The sequence below is a fragment of the Ochotona curzoniae genome, unplaced genomic scaffold (genome assembly GCF_017591425.1).
Source record: "Ochotona curzoniae isolate NIBS_2020 unplaced genomic scaffold, NIBS_Ocur_1.0 scaffold_4506, whole genome shotgun sequence".
Lineage (NCBI taxonomy): Eukaryota > Metazoa > Chordata > Mammalia > Lagomorpha > Ochotonidae > Ochotona > Ochotona curzoniae.
In genome coordinates, this window is record NW_024467119.1 from 45,267,221 (window position 1) to 45,292,388 (window position 25,168).

Below are 25,168 nucleotides of genomic sequence, written 5' to 3' on the forward strand. Positions count from 1 at the left end.
TACCCACAGGCAGACTGACAGGGGTTTCTCCTATACCTAAAATATCAGGGCTATTCCCAGTCTATTACTCCCAAATGGCCATGTCCATATTTAAACTCAAAATACATTGGACTGACATTTAAGAAGGATAGCTTCCTGCTTTCATTGTTTTTTTTTGAAAAAGTAAATGCTCTATAGAATTCTAATGTAGAACATCACTCAAAAGTTTTGCAATTACTTCAGGTACTGTTATTCAAGGGCAAATTCAAAGAACACTTTCAGATAGAAAGACACTCAAATTTCTTTCAAAGACTGAGCACTAAAAGGAAACATTTAGCAGCAATGTTGCTCGCTGTCACTTCAGTTAACATAGTTCTCCACTCTGGCAAAGTGAATTTAAAATGAGCCGTAGCTTTAGAGTTTTAGCATAATAAATACTTTTACATTCATTTTGTTGAAATAGATTCTTGCCTTTTGAGTGTAGCCTTTTAGAAACAACTCATAAACAGAAGAGAAAAATAGCTTCATGAAACATGGAGCAGCATGGGATGGGAAGGGTGCCACTGGCATGAGACTGCAACAGTCCCCAAGGTTTTCTCCCGTCTCTGGAATAATGTGATCAAGACTGAAACTAGGCAATGTTGGCTGTGGACAGTTCTCTAAAACACTGGGTCCTGGTCCCTTCTTCCCCAAAGAAGGGTCTCAGGGCTGGGTAGTGAACAGGAACAATCTTTACTCATTTTCTTTCTGCAGACAGGCACATGGAAAGGGTAAGTATTAAGTAGTACCAGGGAGAGGAAGATTGCTGAATGCAATGAATCCCCTAATAAGGACTTGCAGAGATACCTGCTCAGTGTTTTCCTAGGTCACATGTGCCTCGTTTACAGAGGTTTGGCCAATGGGGAGACCCAGGACAGTTCAGCTGCACTAGCCTTTTCCTAAGGCTGGGTGGCAAAGCCAGGTGAATTATCCATCATTAATGAACATTTTTTTATATGTGTTATTTTTAAATATTTGAAAGCTAAAATGCAACTTATTTATATGTGGGAAATGGCCACACACTGAAGTTTATAGGAAGAAATAGCTTTTGGGGACAATGTAGCTAAAAAAAAAAAAAACAACTGCATGTAAGCCTATGTAATCTGGTTCTGCAGAACATTAAGCAGAAGGACAAGTTGGAATTAGGCCCTGAAACTGAACCACACAGCTACAAGGAAGTCAGAAGAAGTCCCACTAGTTTCTTTCACTGAACCAAGAAACTGAATAACCATAAAATCTGCAATTTATTGTTGGGCCCAGGCATCATCTTAAAGGATGTGAGCACCAGTGTAGTTGGAATCTAAGTAGAAAACTGTCAATGCCACTTTATTTGATCCACTTTACTCCCCTGATGGTTTTCCCACTCCTCTTGCAGCCTGAAATTGCTGATACAAAGTACCAGGTCACAAAAATTTTATTGTAGGCCAGATACTGAAAACAAGCAGAAATAAAACCTTCACTGTCCAGCAGGATACCACTAATCATATGCAGTAGGTGAACAATAGGTATGTGACTATAGAACATAATTTGGGGGTTTTAGTAGGAAAAAAGAAGAATGCAAAATATCACATTAATTATGTGAATATTATTAATCTTAAAATATTAATTCATAAGATGCTCACATGATATTTTAAGTATACATTAAACATAATAAAACATAATATCAAAATTGACATTGCCTGTTTTAAAATTTGTTTCAGTGTGACCAACAGAAAATCAAAAATTGACAAATGTTGCCTGTATTTGAGATCTGTATTATGCTTCTGTTAAACATGAACTTTAAAAAATGTCTGTTTTCTGGGACTGGTATTGTGGTATAACAAGTAAATCTGCTGCCTATAAAGCTGGCATCTCAGACGGGTCTAGTTCCTGTCCCACTTTTGATCTAACTCCTCACTAATGACCTCAGCTCTTCATCTGCTCCCACTCAAGAAGAAAACCTGAAAGAAGCTACTGGATCCTGGCTGCAGCCTCCCTCATTTCTGGCTGTTGTAGCCAACTTGGAAATTAACCTGCAGATGGAAGGCCTTTCTCTCTCTCTCTCTTTCTCTCTCTCTCTCTCTCACGGATTCTCTATCTCTGTTAATTCTTTCAAGTAAATGTATTTTTTTTAAAATCATAGTTATTTTATTTAAGAGGAAGAGAGAATGGGTAGGGAAAGAAGAAGATGGGAAAGGAGAGGAGGGGAGTGACAGAGGAGGGAAGAGGAGGAGAGATGATAGAAAGGGAGAGGAGAGGAAAGAAGCAAACAGATTTGTTGGTTCACTCCCAAACTTCTGTGACAACACTGGGCCAGGTCTAAGCCAGGAGCAAAGAATAAAATCCATATCTCCTACCTGGATGGCAGGGACCCAAGTACTTGGGTGATAATGTACTACTTCTTAGGATTTGCATTAGTAGATTAGTTAGATTGGAAGTTTGATTACTTAGGTGGGAAGTGTAGGAGTCAATGTGGAATGGGGCATTCCACATGCTATCTTAACCTCTGTGTCACATGCTTACCTCAAGCTTCTGTTTAAACAATGTTTTAACTATTAGGATATATGAACCAACGGTCTTTAAAAGCAAGCAGGAGCAGAACAGTATTTAAGCAAGTCAACTTGCTCATACAGTGAGAGTGCTTTAGGACAAGTTTCATCATGTATGAAGTTAAATCTACCACAAATGTCTTTCACGATAGAGTAGTGCATGATGGGATAAGAGAAACAAAGCTGTCTGACTCAGACTTGAAGAGTCTCAGAGCGTCAGGGAGAACATGGCTTTGTGTGTGACCTGGCACGGGCACAGTCCATCCATGAGCAGACTGCACTATTGACCAAGGGGTACAGGGTGATTCTAGGGACTCTTAACTGAGCTCCTTGCCACCTACAAGCTCTGAAAGTTTTTTAGAAACAACTCAGACATACAGGTCTATTACTGCATTATGTTCAAGTTGTCCCACGTCACTTAGAATGGTGTTCAACTCCTTACAATGGTTCTCAGGTTCACTTTGCTTCTATGATCACCCCTTCTGTATTTTCTCCCATCTACTGCAGCCATCTTGATTAGTCTTGTTCCGACAGGCCAAGCAGGAGCCTGCACTAGGACTTTGCATTTGGCCTCCTGTCTATGTGCTCCCCTTAGATAGTCACAGGATTAATCTCTCACCTCTATTAGTCTTGGCTGAAATATCCCCATTATATCTAGGGGTTGTCCCTGCAGCCTTATCACATCACTACTCCTACATACATGACCTTTTAAAAAATTTTCTCTATTGCAGTAATCACTATCTGATTTATCATTTTTTTGTTTCTATTCTGTCTTGCCAGTTCTGATTGTCAGAGTTGGCAAACAAAAGTTACCTTTGGTTAACTTAAAAATTTAACTTTAACTCAGTTTAAGTTAAATTTCCGATAAACAACACATGAATTTTTTAGACAACTGCTAATCTCATATGGAGTGGAACATAGTCATTTTAAAAATTACAGATCATTTATTTGAAATTAAAATTTAGTTGGGTATTCTGTATTTTGTCTACTAGCCTTACTTGCCACTCCTACTCTCCATGACATCCCCACCAAGAGATGAACAACAGTTTAAGCATGAGCTTTGTCATGCTCTAGTATTTGATGCTGCCCAGCATCCACACTTGCACATAAGGCCTGTTTGGTTCACCGGTGCTTGGAGGAAAGAGAATTCGGGAGAAACAAATGCATTACATTTTCATGATGATGTAAAGCAATAGGGAAAGAGATTGAGACAGAAATCTGTATGACGGGGAAGTTGGAGAATAACTACATCTGTCAGCTACAGCAAGGCAGTCACTGGTGGGGAAAGAGAAAGAACTCAACGAAACACACAGAAATGTTAACTTCATGGCAGCACCCCTGAGTCTCAGCCTGGTCCACCTCAAACCAGAGGCATAAAGGGTATGAAGGCACAAGGTAAAGTAACTGTGAATGGCAGAGGTGAGCCATAGGAAGTCCATAAAGGGCAGGTGCAAGGACAGACAAGCCCATAAATAACTTCCAAGAGAAGTTCTGGGCTTCTCCAAGGATGCTGCTGGGCAACTGTGGAACAGAGCCTGGGACTATCTTTACACTTGTCAAGCACCTGATTATGTCCCTCTCTTCCATATGCTCCCTCCCTCACGCCATTTGCCTCAGGTGACAAGCAAGAAGTAGCAGGGTGAGGCCAGTTCCATAAATTATCCTGTCATCTGTGGTTCCCAAAAGACCCTTTCAGAATTTACACAAGTGTCATCTTGGACCTCAGCAACTCACTCTTATATCTGCTTTCCCTGAAGCAGAAGCACTCACAAAATAGAGATTTTAGTGGGAAGGAACCAAGTAGTCATTGTTAGCAGAAGAAGAGATGCATTCTGGGAGGGCAAATTGTGCTTGCAGAGGCAAACAGCTGCAAAGACATAGATGCAAGATTAGAATCCAAGTTGCTGGATTTGCCATCTTGTGTTGTTTCTATTTGAGAGCAACTGGTGCCCAAAGGCTCACTCCCCTTCATCACATCTCTTTTCTGCTTAAGGCTAATGAGCAGTTGTACAGAGATTTTAGGAAACATCTTGTCTGATCCACTTTTTCTGCTTCTACCCCATGATACTGGAAACACTGCATAAATTTCTGGGAGGGGGCCAGCTTTTCCTCCACAGAGTGTGTAAGGCTAGATTAAATGTGCTCCCAGCTCAAAAATAGTAAGGTATGTTTTGTTTGTTTCTGTTGGATTAAAGATATCAACTTGTTGCTCTTTATTCCTCAGAGATCTGACTAAGTTTGGTTCAAGATCCAATTTCATGGGCAGCCATTTGGCACAGTGGTGAAGTTACTACTCAGTGTTTTCTCATCTCACATCAGAAGGCCTGAGTTCAGATCCCTGCTAATGCACACTATAGGAGGCAGCAGATGGTGACACTCTATGCCAATGATAGGGGACACCCAGATTGAGTTCCAGGATCCTGGCTTCAGTCTGGTGCAGCCCAGCTTGGTTGTTGCAGGCACCTGGGGATTGAACCTATAGATGTGAGGTCTCTCTCCATCTTTGTCTCTGTGTTTTTTTCTGGGTCTCCTTGTCTTGAAAGTAAAATGAAGTTTAAAACAGACTCATTTCAGGGTCCATTGAGGTTTGACTTCCATGAAAATCCTAGCTCAAGTTATGAATTTCTTGATGTCATCTTTGTTTACTCCAGGTAAGTTCAATGGATGTACCCGTTCCTACCAGTGGCCTCGAGGAACTCTGTGTTCTGCACTTTATGATTTCAGGGTTGAGTCTGGTGCTCTTGAGAAGGTGTTATAATACAGAACATGCAGTCTGTTTTACCTCCTGAACTTCTGCTTATTTTCTCCCTTTCATCTCACCTTTCTCTTCCTTCCCATGCCTCAATATCATCATGGGAAATGAGCTTCTCTCTTTGAGGAACAGTCCAGCACCCTTTTAGTTCCTTGTTGCATACCCAACCCCTGATTCTTTTTCTTTCCTAGAGGCAGAGGAGCTTTTGTAATATGAGAAGAGGAAAAATACAAAACCCTTATCCTGGACAATTAGATGTGGCTCTAAACCAGGTGTTTGACTCTGTTAGGAACCTGAACACTGATTAGTAGAAAAGCAGATGTATATCAGACAGCAAAATAAAACAGCCATGTGCCATTTTAGATGATTTGCTGAGGTGAGTCTTACACTAATTGAAGTAATAAATAAATAAAACAGCACTGAAGGTCATTAAAAAACTGAATAAACTGTATTTCCTTGATTCTCCGTACTGCACAAAGAAGACAGAGAGGTGGATCTTCACAAAAAATGCAATGACTCATAACTTAGATTCTAAATTCTATTTGCTAGTTGAATAGTGGCTTCCTGTCTTGGGCAATGTAGGTTGGTATCACATAAATAAAACTTGCTAGACATTAGTCTGTTCCATTTGTCACAGTAAGTTATGCCATTGTTGTCTTGAGTTAAAAATCAAGGCCATTTCTTAGAGATAAAATCTGACCTCACAAAGACAAGCTTTGTAACCTATATTGGTTAAATGTTCTAGCAGGTAGAAATTTGTGGGAGAAGTTTACTATGATGAATAAAAACCCTGATAGTAGGATAGTGGTTCATAGTATGGCATTTAAGAAATTAAATTCTAAGACAAAGATTATCTTTAATTTAATTTGATAGGATTGGCTGTTGTCAGATCCCGTTCAAACTGCAGTGTCACGTAAAGTCATCAAATCAGCAAGGTACTCCTTGGCCTGGCTGCCTCATGACCTTCCATCACAGTAATTAATGGCAAAACAGATTAACACATCTTTAGTAACATGATCATTCTTTTGGTGTCTCCATCTCCATTATTCACTCTCTTGATTGCAGAGACAGTTTGAACTTGTGTTCAGTTAGTATCTGGTATTTCTAAGAGCTAAAGCAATGTTCATTGACTGAATCAACAAGTGGAGCAATGGATATATCTAAGGAACTGTTTACAAAGGCTTTCCCAAATTATACACACATTCAATCAGATCTATTTTGTAAAATAATATTAAAGAGAATTAAATATTAAATATTTAAATATTAAATATTAAAACGAGAACTAAAAAGAAAAATAAACAGTCTTCATGATGTCATTATTCATTCAAATGCACCTGCTTCCTGAGTTGTTTTGCAATAGCCTATCAGAAGCTTCATTTCCTCTCAAGGCCCTCCTCCCTCTAATCACAAACCCTCAACTTTTCTCCCCCTTTCCTCATTTCCTAAAAACACAAAATGGTGTTCCTTTTTATAGTAACAAATCCAAATGAAGTCATTGGGGGAAAGAAGTTGAAAGGAACATCTTAGTATAATTCTTTTTGTCAAGCCAGCACTTAATTTTTTTTCAGTTTTTATTCTCCTCTAATAGACCTTTAATAACATGAGCAACACAATAGCTTTTGTTCAGCTTAATGATTCAAACTGAGTGAAAAGTCTCCTTAAGAATAGAACAAGCTTGGGTATACAGTTGCCTAAGAATGGCACGTGTATTTATCCCAGCTGCAATGATGCCATTTGGGACAACTGCACCCCACATTCACAGGAAGCTGGAACTGGGAGCAGAGCAGGAACTCTGGACCCCAGGAGGCAGCATGTGAAAGGAGACCTGCATTGAGTTTGCCACTCCCAGTCTTGATCCTGGATGTTGTGGGCACTTGGATAGTGGACCAGAGGATACAAACTGTCTTTCTGCCTACCAGGTTAATAAATGAAATTTTCTAACGGTCTCATACACAGAGAGGAAGTGAGTTGACTTTATGAAACATTTGATCATAAGAAGATGGTACTTCTTTAAGAGAAAAATGTCCAATTATTATAGATCCTAGAGAAAAAAATGGTCATATTAATATAATTCTCATTATGTGATTGTTAACTCTGAAAGACAGCAATTTTAATTCAAATCTGTAACCAACAGAAGGAATTTTCTCTAAATGATTAACTCGAATCAGTAACAGAATTGTTTTCACTGCAAGCATCTTTTTCTTGTCAAAGTCTACCATCACAAAATCATAAATAGATTCGGTAATACGCAACTGGGTAAACTCTTCTATAGGAGAATCTTAAATGAACTAAATAGAAAGCAATCAGATGTGCAACATATCAAAATTACTCAGAAATGTAATTCGTTGTTTTTAAATTGTAGAGTCCAGGTAACAAATAAAAATAGTATGCTCAGTGATTACAATAAGTGAATGAGGACTAAAAAATATTACTGAGTTAATCATGCAGCCCACTATATAGACTGGACTCAACAGCTTAGCCTTTTGAAGTCTGAGAGTTTCAATTTATCTGCCCTTTAAATATACTTAAAAAGCCATTAGAAGTATGCAATGTCAACTGTAAGATTCATGAGTAAGAGATGAAAAGGAATTCCAATATCCTAACTATAAGCCAATTAAAATGTAAAAATCACATAGCTATATAACAGACATCCACAGACAATACAATACTATCACTTTTATATTTTGAAGGTTTAAAAAGTAATACATTCTAGAAAGCATTTGAAAAATGTATGAAACAAAATCACCTGACACCTTCATTTTGAAAAGAAGTTTTTTATGACTCTGGATTTCAAAAAATTCTAGATTTCTTAGGTAATACAATTTGTATTTAACCCTAGACATTTTTAACATTATTTTCAGGGTTAATCACCAATTTCACCATTCTGATTGGATGGAAAATGCTCTAGGAGAAAAAAGAAAGTATTTTCACAAGATGGCTTATTTTTCCTTTCTTGTGAAACCTAAGAGAAGAAACATTTAATTTCTCAGATGCTATTTGCCATACTTGTGATGGTTTAGAAATCACATCCTAACCACAAGAAGTGCTTGGTGCAGTGGTTCAGATGTCTTTTTGAACATCAGTATCCCAGATTTTGATGCAAGCGTTGAGTGTCAGCTCACCTCAGATCCTAGCTTCCTATGAGTGCTCTCCCAGGAAGGCAACGGATTATGTCTCAAGCACTCGGCCCTTGTCACCCATATGAAAAACCTGGATTCATCCCAGGTCCTTGGCTTTGATCTTGTCCAGCCTCACCTGTTGCAGGCATTTTGGAATGGAATCTGCAGACAGATTTCTCTGTGTATGAGTCTCTCGCTGTCTTTCAAATAAACAAAAAATAGCTCTTTTAAAGGAAAAAAGAAATTGTATTCTTCCTTTAACCATTGGCTGGAAAAAAAAAACGCTACTTTCTAAACACCAAAAGTTTATCTTTGGAAAAAACGAAATTGTAGTTGAAAAAAATGTTTTCACAAGATAATTTCTCTTTTAAAACGGATTCATTTATGCATGTGAAAGGCAGAGTTATAAGAGAGAATGGGAGAGAGACAGCAAGTGAGGTCTTCCATCCAATTGTTCACTCCCCAAATGGCTGCACTGGCTGGAACGGGACCGGTCCAAAGCACAAGCTTCTTCTAGGCCTCCTGCATGGGTTCAGGTACTCAACCACTTGGGCCATTCCTGCTGTTTTCCCAGGCACATTAGTGGGGAGTTGGATTTGGAAAGTAGCAGTTAGAACTCAGACCAGTGCCCTTAACACAGGCTAGTGCTGTAGGTGGAGGCTTTATTTGCCACACCACAGTGCTGATCCTCACATGACACTTTAGAAAACTAAGATGATTTTATAGGAAAAAAATATTATGTCATTAGCTCTTTTCTGGACAGATGATTCTAGGATGCTTACTTTCTTTCCAGAGTGTCTGGTTTCAGTCTCCACTACTTTGCAGTTTCCTGCTAATGAACACAGGGAAACAGCAGAATACGGCTCAATACTTGAGTCCCTGCTACCCAGGAGAGACCTGGGCTGAGTTCCAGGTTACTGGCTTCTGCCTGGCTCAGGCCTAGTGATTGTGGGCACTTGGGAGTGAATCATTGGATGGGAGATCTCTGCCTATCTGTTCCCTGATTTTCTGTTTCTTTGCCTTTCAAATAAAAATTAAAAATAAAACAAATTCTAGAGGCTCAAAACACATTTGGTATATTTTATCAAATTATGACTCTATTTTTAACATTCTTACTGTCTAAATTATATGCTGTCTCCATGATTGAGACTCATATATTTATGTTTTTTATATCAATTATATAAGAGGTATTATCAATGTTAAATAATGTTAAATAATGTTAAATAATGGCTATGATAATAGATGTTCCACAAACAATGTCTTAGGTTCAGTTCTAAGGAGCAAAGAAACAGGCTGCATTTTGCTATACTTTCTTGGAAATGTGAAATCATTTAGTTTCTCTAGATTTTACAGCAAACACTTTAGGAATGCCACTAATATGTGTAACAAGACATGAAACTGCAAATATGAACTGTCTATTTTCTTGAAATATAATTTAGACTTGATGACTAGGACAAGAAAATGTCACATTCCTTTTTCTTGCTAAGGAAATTGTGTATTTCCTTTCAAAAAGCAACGATTATGTTGTGTCTGAAAGAGTCTGTGTGACAGTTTTAAAGTTGTTTTGTTTCAGGTTAAAGGTTTCTATAAATTTTCATGATTGTCTCAAAATTGAAAAGGAAAAAAAAGGAGAAAAAGCAAGACATTAATCTTGGCATAAAACTTTTCTTTTTTCACCAATGTCGAAACAATATTTATGTTCTATCAATATTTATTCTTTCTAAATATTATTATGGGTTATATAATGTTAAATCCACCTTAGAAAAGATACACTTTCAAATTTTTGCTTATGCTTCCTTCCATGATATATAATGTTGAAAACAGAAAGTAGGACTTTGTTTTTATCATGATTTATGAAGCAAAAGGATACACATTTCACCAAGGAGGAATGGAAGTGCAGCATGAATAACTATTGATGAGTGTGCAGGATCTGGTGGAAGGACTGATAAGGCCATAACTTTGCTGAAAACATGAATTTCATTGGGGAATTGAGTAATCCTAGCAAATGTTTCTTTTCTAATAGATCAATCAAAATTTCAGAATTTCAAAAAAAATGGTGGAGAATGTTAACAGTACTATAAAGCATGATTAGAAAGGCTTTAGATATTTTCTTTTTTAATCTTCCATCTGACCCTGCAGTCAGGAATTGGTATTGCTTCCCTTATACCAACGAGCAATCTGAGGCTATGGAAATCAAGGATGTTTCTAAAATTCATACAGCCTCTAAGAGGCAGATACTGGGTTTTAAGTACCCCGTGGGTTTAATATTGTGGTTGTTTATCTCTTACTGTCAGAGCAGAGACAATGGAAAAGATCTTGAGGAGGTTACTCCCAGTAGGAGCTGGCCTCTTTATGATTTCAGAATGGAATCCAGGGTACATGAATTGAAAATATTTTGGAAAACCAGCTCACAGATGGCAGAATTTCACAGGGTCAGGCCAAGTGCTCTGAAGGAGACAAGGAAACTCCTAGCTTGGTTTTCTGGCTCCTAGTAGTCATGGGTTGTTAGATGCTGCTATGCCTTCAGAATGGACAGCCGGTCAGGGACACAGAAGCACAGAGAATAAGTAAGCAGATTGTAGGAACAAATGTACACAAGCACATTGATATATGTAGGCAGACGTGTGTGTGTATGTGTTTAAAAAAACATTGCTTCCTCCTCCGCAAATTTAGCAGTACAGTAAAACTTGAGTAGTATAGCTTGGCAAGCCTGTTTAACTCCTAATTTTACTTCATAGTAAAATGAATTTGCTTCTTTGGATTCAGAAGGTTTTAATAAATTTCCACTGTGAAAATAGCTTTCTTTAACCAAAAAAATAATCCAGATTATTTTTAGCAGCCAGAGCATATTTTGCTTAACACAATGAATTTTAAACACAGGACTTCCCCACTCTTTCTATATTCATCAGAAAGACATTGATGTAACACACATGCAACTTATCAAAAAGCATCATATTGAGCACCTAAAATGGAATATTTTCTAAGAGTTTCTCCTATTTAATCCTTTTTAATGAATCTATTGTTAATGATTAAGATAACTTAATCATTTCACCGCAGTTTTCTTACATTTTAAAAGAATATGTAAAAAAGAATTATATAAGCAATTTTTATGCAAATCTGTAAGATTATTATTAGCATTACTGACCAGAAGGACTTTCTGACTTTAGTGCTCTCTAAACTATTTTGTCAAATAACATTTTTTGTAGACCTCACCTTTTGTCCATTCATTCCTGGAATTCCAGGTGCTCCGTCTGAACCCTAAGGAGACATAAGATCAAAGTAAACTGATGTCATACTCACAAAATATTTCAGTCATTAAATGAGTTATGGCAGCCATAATTTTACCTTGCTAAAAGAGAGTAAAAGTAGATGATGGTGATTGGCAGACGATGGTTTCCGGATCTCATCCCTGTGTCCAAGTATTAATAACACAGGCCGATTGCTCAAGCTTCCTCAGTAACCAGGGTTACAATTCAACTTTGTTTCTCAAGTATCAACTCAACCCTACCATGATCTTGCATAAATTCACATCAGAAACTGAGGTTTGTTTCTATCAGAAGGACACATGCCTCTACATTTGGCTGTTTTGAGGAAATAAATAGGGTTAGCTCCATCTGGCAAAAGCCTGGCAGTAGCAGTAACACTTGAGTCTGATGAGTTTGAATACCAGAAGAGAAAAAAAATAACTAAAATAACAGCTACCTGTTCCACAATTAAATAACGGGTCCTTGCAAACTCAAATTGGGAACATTTGAAGCATTTCCCCATTGGGCTTTCAGGGAGTATTAAGATATTCAGTGTTCATACATTTATGTCTCCCAGAGTAGACTCAAGGGCATCACAAAAGTTATCACTAACCAGGTAAAATACAGCCTCTATACAAAACATTTTAAGAGGTGTAGAGATATTAGCACACAGACACATGCGTGCCCATGGATGCACACACTAGGGCAATCGAGAATGGCTGAACCAGGATGGAGTGGGCTGAGAGTAAGAAAGCTAATTGTTATCTGAGGAAATCTGATGTTTAAGTGGATACAGAAAGAAGCATGAGCCAATATTTTCTAGTGATGTCATTTCCCTCCCTACACCTCCCTTTCAGGCTCTGGAGAAATCATTTTTAAATACAATGTACGTATTCTTCCTCTAGAACTAGAAAACAGATTCGTATTAGTAGTTGCAAGATATTAAGTTTCTTTAATAATAATAATGGAAAAAGGTTTTCTTTTTAAAAACTGCAACAGTAAACCTAAATCTGCTCTACAAATAGTCTATTAAAAAAGAATAATTATATGCAAAACTCACTGAGACGGTGAGTTCCTTAGCTTGTTCGGTGATTACACTGAGTGGGTCATTAAACGACTTCCCTAAGCCTGAAGCAGTAATTGCATCCTGGTCCAATGTGGATTAGAGTAGCTTTACAATTTCACACCATGCTTAATAGAGACATTATTGTGAAGGACAAAGTGTTCCTTTACACACAAGTTGCCTCACAACCCCTGGCTTTTGCTTGGCTTATATTATGTTTCAACAGATGCCACATGTCCAGCGCTTGGGAGATGAAAAGACTTCATCTTTGATGGATTCCAAAAATAAAGACTAACTTGTCCACCTGTTACAATACAATTGTTATCTTTAGTATAGGCTAAATATCCCCCTTTTGCCCTCTTGTATGGTGACGGATTAGGAAAGAATGAGAATTATGGAGTTTTGGTTGGTAAAATGTCATCTATCTGTGATTGACATGTTTATTATTACTGTATAGGTGTCATTTTAGAAATCCCAGTTTTTGTCAATCAGAATATAATGGGCAGGATCTGAGTTGCGGCAAAGCAGATAAAGCTGTACCTGAGGGCCAGCATCCCACTTGGGGGGATGGCTGCGGGGTAGATAATATCAAAACAACATTCAGGAAGTTATTTTTGAAGTCATCTTGGCAAAGAAGAATGCTAGTGCATCACTTAACTGCATAGAGTCAAGCAATAAGCAAATCCTTTGGTCAGTTTTGTAGTCATTGGTAACTGCATATTTAAGTAAGGCCACATGTTCAGTTTCAATGTCTCATGATCCTTTGCACTTTATGTTTGATTACAACATTTTACCATTACTTGAGGTAAAAATCCAATCCAGAAGCTCAACAGACAGCTATGGATTTACTGAATTTGCTGCAATGGAGGCTAGTTACAGCAAATGCTTGTATGACATCACTGCATTTTTAGAAGGTAGAATATCCGAACCAGACTAACTGCTTCAGCATAGCTTACAGTAGCTAACGTAATTTATCACACACAGGCAATCACCCTTAAGATGCAGTTACATATTGTACTCTACCTTTTGTCCTGGAGGTCCCAGAAGACCCTGAAAAAAAAACCATTGAGTTAACATAATAATGTAGCAAGTTAGGCATAGATGACCAATTATACTCTCTTGTAAGGTACTTTTGGCTATATTAAAATATAATGTTTTGTATACATTAAGGAAGATAAAAATTTCCAGTTGGATGTATGTAGCGGTCATTTCTCCTCTTATTCTCTTCTAAAGAACATCAAGCGTCTGTGGTAAGATTCTGACATCTCCACTTCCCACCCCCCAAAAGGAAAATAAAAAACAATCTTTGCTGTTCTAGTATATGTTTCTCAAATACCTACAAATCACATCTGTCTGACTTAGAGGAATGGAGCTACTGTTGCAGTTAAAATGCAAGGAAATTCCCACGTTAAGGGGTATCTGCATCTGCAAAAATCCAGTCAGTGGATTCGCAAAGACATTAGCTGAATAACATTACAACATACACATCAACCTGTTTTGTTCTATTTTTTCTCTTAGGCAATGTGGTCAGTCAGTCTGTGCTAACACTTGTTTATGGGGTAACTGTTGTGGTGCAGTGGCTTCCACTGCCGCTTGGAACATCCACATTCCATCTCAGAGTCCAGAGAGTCTGACTATACTGCCTCCAGTCCACCTCCCAGTTGGTAGTCTAGGAAAGAGCAAAAAAAGATGGTCGTTTGAATAGCTGAATTTCTACTGCCCATACGGGAAACCCAGATGGTGATTCTGGATCATGGCTTCAATCTGGTTGACCCTACCATGGCTATTGCAGCCATCTGGGGAGTGAATCAGTGGATGGAGGATATTCTCTCTCACGCTTTTCAAATAAATAAACAAAAATTTGCTTGCAAGTTAGCGAAGTCTAAGACTAACTCTGGTAGTACCTCATATGTACCAGAAGAGGGAACAAAACATGTTGTCAGTTGATACTTAGACTACAGTATTGGGGAAGGAAGAGGCACAATAAGGTGGGATGAGTGAGGCTATTTACACAGATTTGGAGATGTCAGTATTGGGAATATTGTGGCTTTGTTTTGTGCAAGGCAAGGCTTTAGAACATCAGAACAGAATACAAGCAGACATTGGTATTATTTCCTACCAATCATGTTTATTTTAAAATACAAATATTAAATAGTTTCTTCTAACGCTTTCAAAATTCTTCATTTTATTAGATCTTTGAATTAGCAAAATTACAGAAATTCTGTCATTTCATATGTTGTTAATACACCAGACTTAACCAAAGACTAGCTTACTTTTGGCATGTGACATTTCTGTTAGTCATCATTCCGCAGGACTCAGGTGGCTACCAGAGTAAAAAGTAGTCATGCATCTTTTTTTATTAGTCCTAGTAATATACCATGTTTAGGAACAGTCAGAAAATCTATTGTTTGTGGTTATTTTCTAATCCTCACAGGAAGGCTAACACCATCTTCCCATAATCAAGGGTAGGTTACTAAAAATGTACTGTGCAATGCTACCTTTTGTATTCCTATTTAATTAACCAATTTCTGATGAGTTTGTATCTGTATGAATCAGACAGGTTCTCTATTTGTCTCACCCTCAGGACTTGCAATTTTCCTTGTTTTGGAATTGGTAGAGGAAACAGAGCTTATCAGGCACAAATTTCCATAGCATTATGTCTCTCACTAAGACAAATCCCTGTGGACTCCTTTCCCATATCAGAGGAAGAAGAGTACCAGCTCTGTTAGGAGGGCCATCCATCTGGGAGACTGGAATCCATCCTTGTCTCTGTCCTCAGGGATGGGCTTCAATCAATTATTTCTGCATCCGTATCACAGCCTCCCCTTCTCCACCAGTCCCTCCCGCTGCATATAAACATGTGCACTCATTTCCTCATTTGGGTAAATTGTTTGGGAAGTAAATGTTAATGCTAAGTAAAGGCAGAATCTGGAGACAGGGTGATAGGAGATCTGTGATTGAAGACAAGACTTGGGTTTTATCATTGTGTAGGATTCCATTTTGTCAAATGTCTCTGGAGTATCTAATTTTCTAAAATGTTGATGTTAGAAAAGGAAATCATAAAACAAGGTCTGCATTAATTCAATGCTTACACTGAGAATGTGTTATGTTCAATTCACAAAGGTTTGCTTCCCATGGCAAACCTCATTTTGCCACTTGAAAAAATTGTTTGTTAAAATTGGATATTTCATTACATTGAGGTATATCCCTGGAAAGGGCTATGTCAAATTAAGAGTGGAGTTTACAAGAACATTTTAAATAGAGACTCACATATCTTGTACTCTTAAAATCTGAGCTCTGACTTAATGTGTTCATTAGGATGTGAAAGACTGCACCACTGAAATATGTAAAATTATACCGCCTGTATATTTTCATACAAAACTTAATGTAAGTCAAAGGATAGCTATAAAGTAAATAGAAGGCTTTTCTTCATTCTTAGGAAACGATTGCTGTGTTTAGCAAATTTCAAAAATAAACAGTTGTTGAGATTTAACGTTAATTTTCAATTGTCAACTTAGATCTCAGATTATTCATAACTATGCTTATAAACATATGACCTATGCTGCCAAGAATTTATATTTATTTCTTTGATATAATTGGCAGGAAAAAGGCCAGGGAGAGTGCTGGCCATTATTAGGAGAAAAATGGGTGTGGAATGGGGTTGAATTTAAGGCACAAACTTACATTTCAGCAAGTAAAAATTTCTACTCACACACATCCATTCACACTAGCTATTTTTACAGAGCAAGATTTTAGATGTATCTATGTGTTTTGAGTATCTTTAGATTAACAATCTCATTATATGTCAGTGGTATTATGATATTAAATGTAAGTTCAAGGTTTCCCTGCTCAAAAATGGATGTTGATCCCATTTGATTGAAATGTTTACATTTGTTTAGTTTTGTAGTTTTACTACAAAAATAAATTTGTAAAGTAATAAGCAATAATTAGAAACATTCATTACTTAATCTTTTGAAATTTATATTTTTGGTGACTAAGAACTTGAATATAAATGTCACTAGCCAAACTATTCAATAGTCAAACATTAATTTCTCCTAAAATTAATTCAATTTTCCATTCTAGCTTTTCAAGCTTTCTGAAAAAATTCCTTTATTGAGACCCCCTTATTTAATAAGTTTGCATGAAATCATTCTCTAAGATGGGGCCATAATATTTTTGATCCATTTTTACTAATCAGTGAAGTATTACTTTCTTAGACATTTCTTTGGAAAATGCATCTGTAACCTGCATAAACTATATACAATTAATAAAAATGGAAAAATCCAATTTATGTAATTTTAAAAATAATTTTATATCTCTCATGATTAGAAATGTATAACAGATAATATGTATATATTTTAGAAAAGATTAAGCCATGTTGCTTTGATTTTAGGAAAATCAACTCTAAACCTGAACCTTAAAATATACATTAACTTCCTTCTAGGTTCTGAGTGAGCATTATTCAGCATCTCCAAGTCCATACAAAGGCAATCGTTTTTCCCTGCCCATATTTCTATCTCCTATCATCCACCTATAGTCCCTTTGGTGTTCCTTGAACACGTTCAACATATGCCCAACCTTTGGCCTTTGTGCTTGACATCCCTATACCTGGAACATTCCTCTAGTCCAACATTCTTCTAGCCAACATTCTGGTATAAAGTTTTATTTTGCAATTAGTAAGGTTGCTATTCTACATTCAGAATTTTTCAGCAATTTGTTTAGCTTTTATCTTTTGAAATTATTCACAGTTTGAAAATTGTCTATTTCAGAAAAGCTGCAATGAAAAACTGTAGACATTTTGCATCACTCAGATGTATAATAAAAATTCTAAAATGAGCAAGTTAATGGAAAAAAAAAACCTCCATAGAGGTTTTATATTTCTTATACTTTAGATAACAGCAATTCAAGATAGGAATGGCAATGTTTTTGCCACTTTGTCCACCTGAGTCATTCTAGTGTTACTGATCTATTCTAACAGCTTCCACATTAATTTCAAGAGCCAGTGAATAAATTCCAAGAGCTAATGAGGTCTACATTAAAATTGCAGCACAAAAAAAATCAACTTATTTAAATGCTATCAGTAACAGTGACAGTGCTGTGTACGTACATGTGGGCCTAAGATCTTTAAAGCATTTTAGAAAGGCACTGTGCAAACAACAGATGGATTTATTAATCCAAGTTAATCTTCAAAGCAGGGAGGTAAGATAAGAATTCTTGAATGAGAACTATCCACTTACTGTACTTCACAGTTTAACATTCTCATCTCCCAAGCCCCTGGAAACAAAGCCTTTTCCTTGCTAGACCAGGGAATGGAAAAACATCAATGAATATTTCTGACCCTACCAATGTTAGCACAAATTTGACTGAGGTATTAATTACTTTAACAGGATGCAAACTTTCTTAGTGATGTGCTTTAGAATGTCTCTTGGGAGGTGTTTTAAGGCAAGTTCTGGTTGCTTGCTATTAGGAAATGATGTAGGGGGCAGACACAGTTCCTGTTTCTGTCCCTGATGGCTAACAGTAAAATTTGAGGCTCTGAAAGCTGCTGGCCACTTCCGGATACAAGAAAATATAACCAGCTTCTGTGACAAAGAACATGGGGAATATAAAAGAGGTGGTCCAATGCCCGAAGTTACTAAGCCATTTAAAATTGCTGGTTTTGAGTGAAGAATTTTCCAGGACTTAATAAAAGTTGGACCAATTGAGGAAAATACTTCTTTAAGTCTGGCTCTCCAGGGAAGAATGATAACACACAATCTCATTTATGGGACCATGAAACATCAGAGCCAGACATTCTTAAGGGTCTTATCTAACAGACTTGACTTACTACTTTTTGAAAGGTATTAAGTAGCTTATACGCATCACAAAGTCATCAAATACATGAATTTGGTTTATATGGAATAAGAGGAAATTTGAAACAAATAATGGAAACTTGTCTGAAGAAGGCATTACTTAATATGTATTTATACAATGTCTGTGTTTGCCTAGGATATTTGATGTGGCTAAGAAATATAAGCCCTAGGCACTAGTATATGTATGTCTGGAGTATAGTTCAAATGCTATGATATTGAGGTTCAGGTTTCATAGCTTAAGTGTGTGGAAATGCCAACTGCAAACTACTGAGACATGTTTAAAGTCTAAGAGAGTGTGCTGAATTGTTTTCAATATAAAAGCCAATGCTTCGATTGAAGTGGGTGATGCAAGGCACCACTGAGATGCAAGAGCCTCATCTTCTGTTTCCACTCTTTCCTGCAGCCTGTCTTCCGTCACACTCAATCATTTCTATTTTCCCAAGCAGCGCAGGTTCAATTCCTATTAGTCTTCACTTAAGTTTTTAATCATTCTTCAAGGGACCGCATTCATAACTCACTTCCTTTACAATTCTTCACCAATGCACCCAGACAGCTTGTTTTTGTTCTGTTTCTCTAACACCTTTCATCTGACTATTTTTTAATATAATCACATAGTTTTAAGCTTGATTGACTAGCCAGCAACTTCCTCTGTCCATGTATTTTATATCTTCAGCACCTAGGTTAGTGTACAACAAATTATTTTTGGCTAAATTGAAACACTGAATACATATGAAAGGTTTTTAGTTCCCCTTACCTATTTCACCATTACTTTACCAAACTATCACACTGCTGTGCCTGAAAAGAGTTCTAGTTTTAAGGCAGCTGTTTCTGTTTAAATACCTCAGCTTTTTGTTTCAATATCATCATCCTGAAGCTTTTATTATTTGAGAAAATTTCTCTAACCTAGAGCCTATTAATAAGATGATCTGTTACTGTGTCTTTTCATGAACTCTGGAACAATGAAGTTCTAAGTGGGGTCATTATAATTTGTGAAGAGAAGTTTTTTTTCTGACTTCCCTATCTCAGATAGAAAATATTAAACGAGGATGATTCATTTATTACTGCCATTTCTCAAAATCATGAGGCTATGACCTTTTAAAGGGAGGCCTCTTAAGGCTCAGGAAATTAAAGAAGTTATACATTTGTCTCACCACTTGACAAAACCAGAACCCAACACCAAATACTGAGCATTAAGAATCACTAGCAGATGAAAGACAGATGGAGAAATATGGAAATCTATGTTCTAATCAGGTTGAAAGACACAGACTCTGCCTCACCTCTGATTAGATAGCCACAGCTGAAAAGAACTCACTATAGCCCTTCTAAATAGCTAACAAATTATTTCTTATTCTTCAACCCAAATGGAAATGACCCACAAGGAGAAATTAAGAGGTTCCTCTGCCCTCTTCGCTTGCACATACTTCCCTGGAGTATTATAAAGGGAAGAAATTTATGGTTCACAAAGGCCTATCACCCTACCCGACACTCAGTAAAAAATATTTCTATTGAGTAAAGCTAAGTGCTTTTCCTATTTTAAATCAACAACACCAAGAAACACTGACTGCTAGAATTTAAATATCCTGTGATACACAGGAGAAAGCCTTAAATTTAGAAGTATAATATATACCCAAACACTGTTCAGATCTGTTTTATATCTAGATAGATTAATGTTGTCAACTGGAAATTTTTGCAGTGACAGACACATTCTATGTAGCTCAATGCAATAAAGATAGCTACTAATAACCCTTACAATTATTGGGTATTTAAAGTATGTCTAGTGAAATTTTGGGGAACTTAATTTAAATTCTATTTACTTTTAATGAACTTGAATAGAAATCGAAATTTTCACATGCAATTCATATTATTGGACAGTTTAGAGTATAAATCATGTTAAGATTGCAATTTGGTAAATTGCACTCTTATGGGCTTTTACTACTGCTTTGTGACCTTGTGTAAAGATTTCATTTGTCCTCTTATACTAAAATTTGTACATTTTTCCTAAACCTGAAATTACATATGAACTTCAAAAGAATTCAATTTTATTTTGAAAACCTTCTTCATCCCTTTCTCCCTCTTTCTTTCTTTCCCCCTCACTTCTCTTTCTTTTTGCTTTCAGACAAAAATGTTGTTACCCAACCCAAAACAATCACATTTTGCTTCCAGGAGACTAAAGTAGCTTGAAAAGAAGTATTCTTCTGTATTTCCATCATGGTGTGAGCTCCAGACACCTCTGCAGAAGTCTGTGCATCCAAGAATCATCACAGGGGGTTTCCTTGGCAAGGGCAACTAGGAGGAGCAGCCTGGCAGAAGTGGGGAAGGGGGCATCTCTCATCTACTATCCTTGAGTCCACATCACAGGCCATGAATAACTCTGGATGTGGGAAGGATTGTGGCAGGGTGGTGCTTATGTGTCTTTTATAGACAATCAGATTCACCAGGACAAAAATGCATTAGAACTGTTGCTATGGCATCCCATCAGGCAGTGTTATACAACTGAAGTACATGAACTTTTACCAAACTAGATTTAATTATTAAAAACACAGCCTAGTAACTGCAGTGAGGCAATGTTCATCATTTTTTGGTTATTTGTGATGGAGATTTGGAGTTTTGCTTTCTCTGTCAGAAAACCAGGGAGAGAAGTCTGCTACTGTTTCTGGTGTCTGTCATCTACTGCTTAAGAAAGCAGGCAGAAATAAGTGAATAGATGAGTTTTATCTTTATGTAGGATGGTCATGTGCTATAATTGAATATGTTTAAAGTAAAGCTTTATATATATTTTTTTAATTCTATGTGAAGCAGAAATAATTAGCTATGCTTATGCTATTAACTAGCATGAAATAAAATATGCTCAGTTGACCATAAGCTATTAAACATGCTTGCAGGCTAAATTAAGCTAAAAATGTCTATAAATTCTTCAAATACAGGTCCAAATTTTGCTTTAAAGAACAGTAATAGTAAACTTTTTCTGAAATTTGCATCCTCTTTCACACAAATACACACATACTCTTAGATACCACTAAAGTCCAATGAGTAACTTTTAAACTATTCTTATAATTTAAACAGAGATGAATGGGTATACTGTGGAGTTTACATATTTTTGGAGAAGGGAAAGGCATGAATAATGCTTCACAGTAGGAAAAGAGATGTGATCTATGAATTCTTGGGTATAGTTACTTTGGATCAAAAAAATGTTATTTAGGAGACTGGAAACAGTTGGTATATTTTTAAAAATACTATCCATCTGTTTTGTGTGTTGCATTTGTCAAATAAGGAAATAGTAAACAGAAAAAAAAGATATTTCCACAAATACTAATTGAATAATTACATTTCTGAACAACTGAAAGACATCACTTGTGTTAAGGTTCAGTACTTCAGCACTGCCATTTTCAGTCCTTGCTTTATTCTTGAGCTCCATTTCATAAGATACAGAAGTTCTTTCCTTATTTGGACAGTGTCAACTGTATTTAAGCTCAAGATTCTTCTAAATCATCATATTGAACGACTCAGAAAGCATAAGGTCATGTTCAAAGATTGGGGGCACAGTGGGATTAAATCAAGGCAGCACTGTGTGAGTGGCAGTTTTTCATTCTAATTCTATTGTAGATGTGGTTAATCCTCAGATGATTATTTTTGTAATATAAACTATATATCCTGGATATGAAACTAATTCCCCGTCACACTCCATAAATGCTTTTGTAAGAGCTAATTTTAAAATGTTTCCAACTTCATTTCATCATTAGAGACATGCTACATCTTTAACACCTCTCCAATGCCCTTTCAGAATCTCTTGTATACAAACCCTCTTCCACAATACAAACTAACAAATGTAATAGGGTTTAACTAATATGGAAAAGAGGAGAGAGCAGTGTATTTATTACCCTCTTCTTAATTACTGACTGAGATGTGGAATATTAGAACAAACTGATAAGTGTAAGATAAAGTGATACGAAGGAAAATGAAATGTGGGAGAAAAAGAATAAAGTACAGTATTAGTTGCCGTATTTGACATGCTGTGATTTAATTGAAAGCTATCACTCATCTCTTCTTACCTTTACATTTCATAGAGTAGCTTCTGTGCATGCTAATTTATATCCACAAAATTTTTTTCTAATAGTAATATTTCTCATTTATGTAACTATGTAGTTCATAAAGCATTTCATTCCAGTAGTTCACTTTCTTCTCACCATAGCCTGGTGAGATAAATGGAACAGGAATCTTCCCTTTTTAGACTAGTAAAAGGGATGTCAAATCACAGTCAAATTCCCAAGTATTTCTGAGAGAACTACTGGTATCACATGCTTTTTTCCAACTTGTAGTTAAAACACACACGCAATTTGAAAACAACTTTCTGAGGACATTTTTTTTTTGCTCTTCCTAAGTATTGCAATGATATTTCCAGTACCTCTCCTCTCTTTGAGGTGGGTTAACATACACAGATGTGATTCAGATTAACATGCAGAAAAAGTGGTATTTTAAAAAATGATGAATTTTCTGATTGAAGTATTTTACATTAAGTAAACTTAAAATATACAAATTAAGTTTGTCAGAGGAGGAATTAGGAGATTATATTGTTTTACAGGAAAATTCCAAAATATGTTTTAAATACAAAATTTTCCCAGCACACTTAAAATATGTTGGTGTATGAAAATCTGATTCATAAAAACTTTACAGGAATACATCTGTTACATAAATCCCTGCTCACCTGTAATTTACTCCAGAGAGAACAATTGAGTGATAATAATAATAACATACTCACATAGTCCTTCATTATATGTTTTAAAGTCTTTCCTCTAATTTATTGCATTTGTCTTTGGGAACCTTTCATGGCAGGCAGAAGGAGTATTATCCTTTCTTTATGGATGAGAAATTGAGAGGTTAAGTGACTTTCCCAAGGTCAGACAAGCATTCATTCATTTTCTGCTTTGAGTGATGTAGTTTTAACGGGGTAGTCAAGGAAGTAAGTTTCTTTCTCTGTTGTGTGTGTGTTTTTTTTTAACCAGCTGTGAAGGCTATTAAAACAGAGTTGGATGATTTCACTAATACAATACTGAATGAAAGAAGCCAGACACCAATGTGTACGAACTGTATGATTCAGTTAATACAAGATTCAAATGCAAGCAAAACTAATCTATGGTGACAGAAGTTACTGCGGTGGCAGTTACCTTGGGGATGAAGGCTGAGGGGCAAAGAGAGGTTTAATAACATTCCTTCTATGGACCCAGTGGAAATTATGGTTCACTTTGTGGAAATTGCTCAAGAAACACAATATGATTTGTGTACTTTTATTTATATGTATTATAGACTTTTTAAAAAAGAGACTTTTTAAAGTAGTCATTTTTAAATGTTAGAAGAGAATCAAATACACATAGCCTTTGAACATTTGTGATTTCAATTTAAGCTAAGCCATATATATCTATCTATTTTAAAGATTTATTTTTATTGGAAAGTCAGATATACAGAGAGGAGAAGGAGAGACAGAGCAGATCTTTTGGCCGTTGATTCACTCCACAAATGGCTGCAATGGCCAGAGCTGTGCTGATCCAAAACCAGGAGACCAGAGCCTTTTCCAGGTTGCCCATGCAGGTGCAGGATCCTAAGGCTTTGGGCCATTCTCTGTTGCTTTCCCAGTGTACAAAAGGGGGCTGGGTGGGAAGTTGGGTCATTGGGATTAGAATCGGCACCCATATGGGATCCCAATGCATGCAAGGTGAGGACTTTAGCTACTAGGCTGCCATGCCAGGTCCTATATTTTAAAAATGAAGATATAAAACAAATATTAAGTTTAAAGAGAGAAAAGAAGAAATTTACAGCCAGTATTAAGGCCAGTTAATCAGCAAGTTAGTAAGTTAAGGTGCCGGCTGCAAGTGACACAGGCATCCTATGTGGGTGCTGGTTTGCATACTGGTTGCTCTACTTTGTACTTGATTCCCTGCTAATGCAGCTGGGAAAAAAGCCCTACACTTATGTGGGAGACCGGGGAGAAGTTTCTGACTCCTGGCTTTGCCCTAGCCCTAGTCCTTGTGGCCTTTTGGGAAGTGAACCAGTAGATGAAAGGCTGTCTCTTTCTGTCTCTCCCTTTCCCTCCAACTCTGCCTTCTAAAAAAATAAACCTTTTTTGAAAAGCAAAAGCTATTCAGCATTCTCTTTCACTATAGAAGTGTCTATATGAAATGAGAAACTGGAAAACAGTAAAATAATAATGCAATTTAATTAGGACTAGGGCAAAAATCCATGATTAATGCTATCAAACTAGGGATTATAGGAGATTGAAATTGTTGCTATTCATAGAATATCTTAGAAAGTATGTATAAATTAATGGAAGAAAAGAATATAAAACAAAAACACATCCATTTTATTGTAGAGCAATGTCTATTAGGATGCTATGCCAAGCACTGGGTCATTACTAAGTCAATGTCAGTGCCAAAACTCTGGGTAAGGCTATGCATACTACAGGATAAACCAGGGCTCCTGCGAATCCATGTAGCTTTTGGTATAAGAATATGCAGAGGAAATACCTTTCAATAATTTTCCAGGATAGAAATTCAATTGCTTATATCAATGTCCAAATATATAGTGTAATTTTCCATGAAT

General features: G+C 36.6%; 1 protein-coding gene across 3 annotated transcripts in view; it reads right to left on the reverse strand.

The window, feature by feature from the left end:
- The window catches only part of COL25A1 (collagen type XXV alpha 1 chain), a 441,964-nt gene that overhangs the window by 90,495 nt on the left and 326,301 nt on the right, over positions 1-25,168 (reverse strand). For all 3 annotated transcript variants that reach the window (XM_040966695.1, XM_040966694.1, XM_040966696.1), the window contains exons 11-12: positions 13,749-13,775; positions 11,631-11,675 (exon numbers count right to left, since the gene is read on the reverse strand). In XM_040966695.1, coding sequence (XP_040822629.1) covers positions 11,631-11,675; positions 13,749-13,775 — 72 coding nt within the window. The remainder of the gene's footprint in view (positions 1-11,630; positions 11,676-13,748; positions 13,776-25,168) is intronic.